At 48.0% G+C, this 1,662-nt stretch overlaps 1 protein-coding gene across 1 annotated transcript; it reads left to right on the forward strand.

The window, feature by feature from the left end:
* Window positions 1-573: 573 nt before the first annotated feature.
* PENARI_c292G08969 (uncharacterized protein) lies at window positions 574-1,321 on the forward strand (the record flags this gene model as incomplete). Its single annotated transcript, XM_022638266.1, has 2 exons — window positions 574-909; window positions 965-1,321. 2 exons carry the CDS (start codon window positions 574-576, stop codon window positions 1,319-1,321), a joined length of 693 nt encoding a protein of 230 aa, XP_022481878.1.
* Window positions 1,322-1,662: the final 341 nt, after the last annotated feature.

Below are 1,662 nucleotides of genomic sequence, written 5' to 3' on the forward strand. Positions count from 1 at the left end.
ATCGCGTGCCGAACGGGACATTCAGGTGGCTTGACTTGACCCCTTTTATATGTTTTCTAGACGAAATGAAATCCCCGTGGAATATGCGATCAAGCCTGACTCTCTGCTCAATGCATCATTTTTTTTGACCCTCTATCAAGCCATTCCGGCTTTCACAGCCCATATCGAAGGGCAGAAATGCGCAGCATCGTGAGCCCTGCCAAACAGAGTCCTGTGTTTTGCCAACAAGTGTTATAATTGAAGGTATTTCACGCGTAAATTGAGGGTCGCAGTATTTGTGCGCGACTCACACATCCAGCACTATACATGAGGGCTCGGGGAGTGGAAGTTTTCCGGGACTTTCAACTGATTCTCAACGCTGAAATCATCACAAGATGTATCTCATCCAATGAAAACCCACACTCCGAAAGTGGGCCACCCTACCCATGGGCACCACTTTCTACCTGAGCAAAGAACGAATCATCGATCCTACATTAACTTGGTATCTAGTGCAAGTGTGATTTCGTTTTCATTGTTTTATAAAATCCCACGGAAGTTTTCCCGGAATTTTTTGAATGACCAAAGTACACTACAATGTCTAAAAGCAGCAACCAAAAGCGCTTCCAACTGAGAAAACAATGTCGAGAAGCCTTAGCGGCTCATATATGTATTAACCAACCCTTCCGCTGGCCACACAAGCTAATAAGCCTAGATAACCGACTTCACCTCGTCGTCGCTCCCGAACGAGTCCGTCTTCAACCGCGGCCCGAAGATGGATACGCTTGGTCTGTCACGAACACGAATGCCGCTTTGCTCAAATCAAACCTAAGTAGTGCCACGATAAACCTTTACCAGAAAATATTGAAGGAGCTCGGTTCCTCACTCGAAGCTGTCAATCCGCATTCCAATACATGCGGCTTTCCAAAGGAGGTGAGCCCGTTGCTAGATGTCTCCATTTGTATAGCCCTTCTGACGGAGCATAAAGACCCAGGGTTTCCGTGAAGGAATAATGGATGGTTCTTTCACGGCAGAGATATGCGAGCTTAAGGCTGCTAACGGCCGCATCGAAGTGGAATTGGAACGCACTCGTTCTCGGCTAGATGAGTGTCTTCGCGAAAGTAATACGCTCCGGGCTGAAGCCAACCACCTCCGCCACGATAGGCAGATTCTTGAGTCGGAAAACGAGATGCTGCGTGATACGCTGGTAGAGACAAGAAGGGGCATCGCTGGAGCAATGCAGACACTAAGTTCGCTGCAATCAGAGGGAACGGACATCGCACTTGATGACAACGACAGCCAATCATCAGCCTTTGGCAGCCACGCAGCATCAAGCGAGATCTAAAATTGACAGAAAAGCACAAGGCTGACACAGCTGGAGTGCGCTGAGAGCCCACCGAATATGCTAGTCCTCATCTTGCGGATCGCAAAGGGTGTATACGGCCAGTGATAAGCGCCAATACTTGATACCCAGATTTCCAGATCCAAGCTGGCGCACAACTTCTAGCAAAGCGCATGTTTGAAAAGGCTCTGAGAGAGAGATACTAGCAAGTGGATACAAAGAGCTTGAGCAGGGTGGTTGAGAAACATAGTGTAAAATATTACTAAGGATTCCTGCAAATAATCTTTCTTTGGGGGTCGCGGTGGGACTTGCAGTACTGCGTTGCAACTTCAGTGACTCTTTCT

The sequence above is a fragment of the Penicillium arizonense genome (assembly GCF_001773325.1).
Source record: "Penicillium arizonense strain CBS 141311 chromosome Unknown PENARI_contig292, whole genome shotgun sequence".
Classification (NCBI taxonomy): domain Eukaryota; kingdom Fungi; phylum Ascomycota; class Eurotiomycetes; order Eurotiales; family Aspergillaceae; genus Penicillium; species Penicillium arizonense.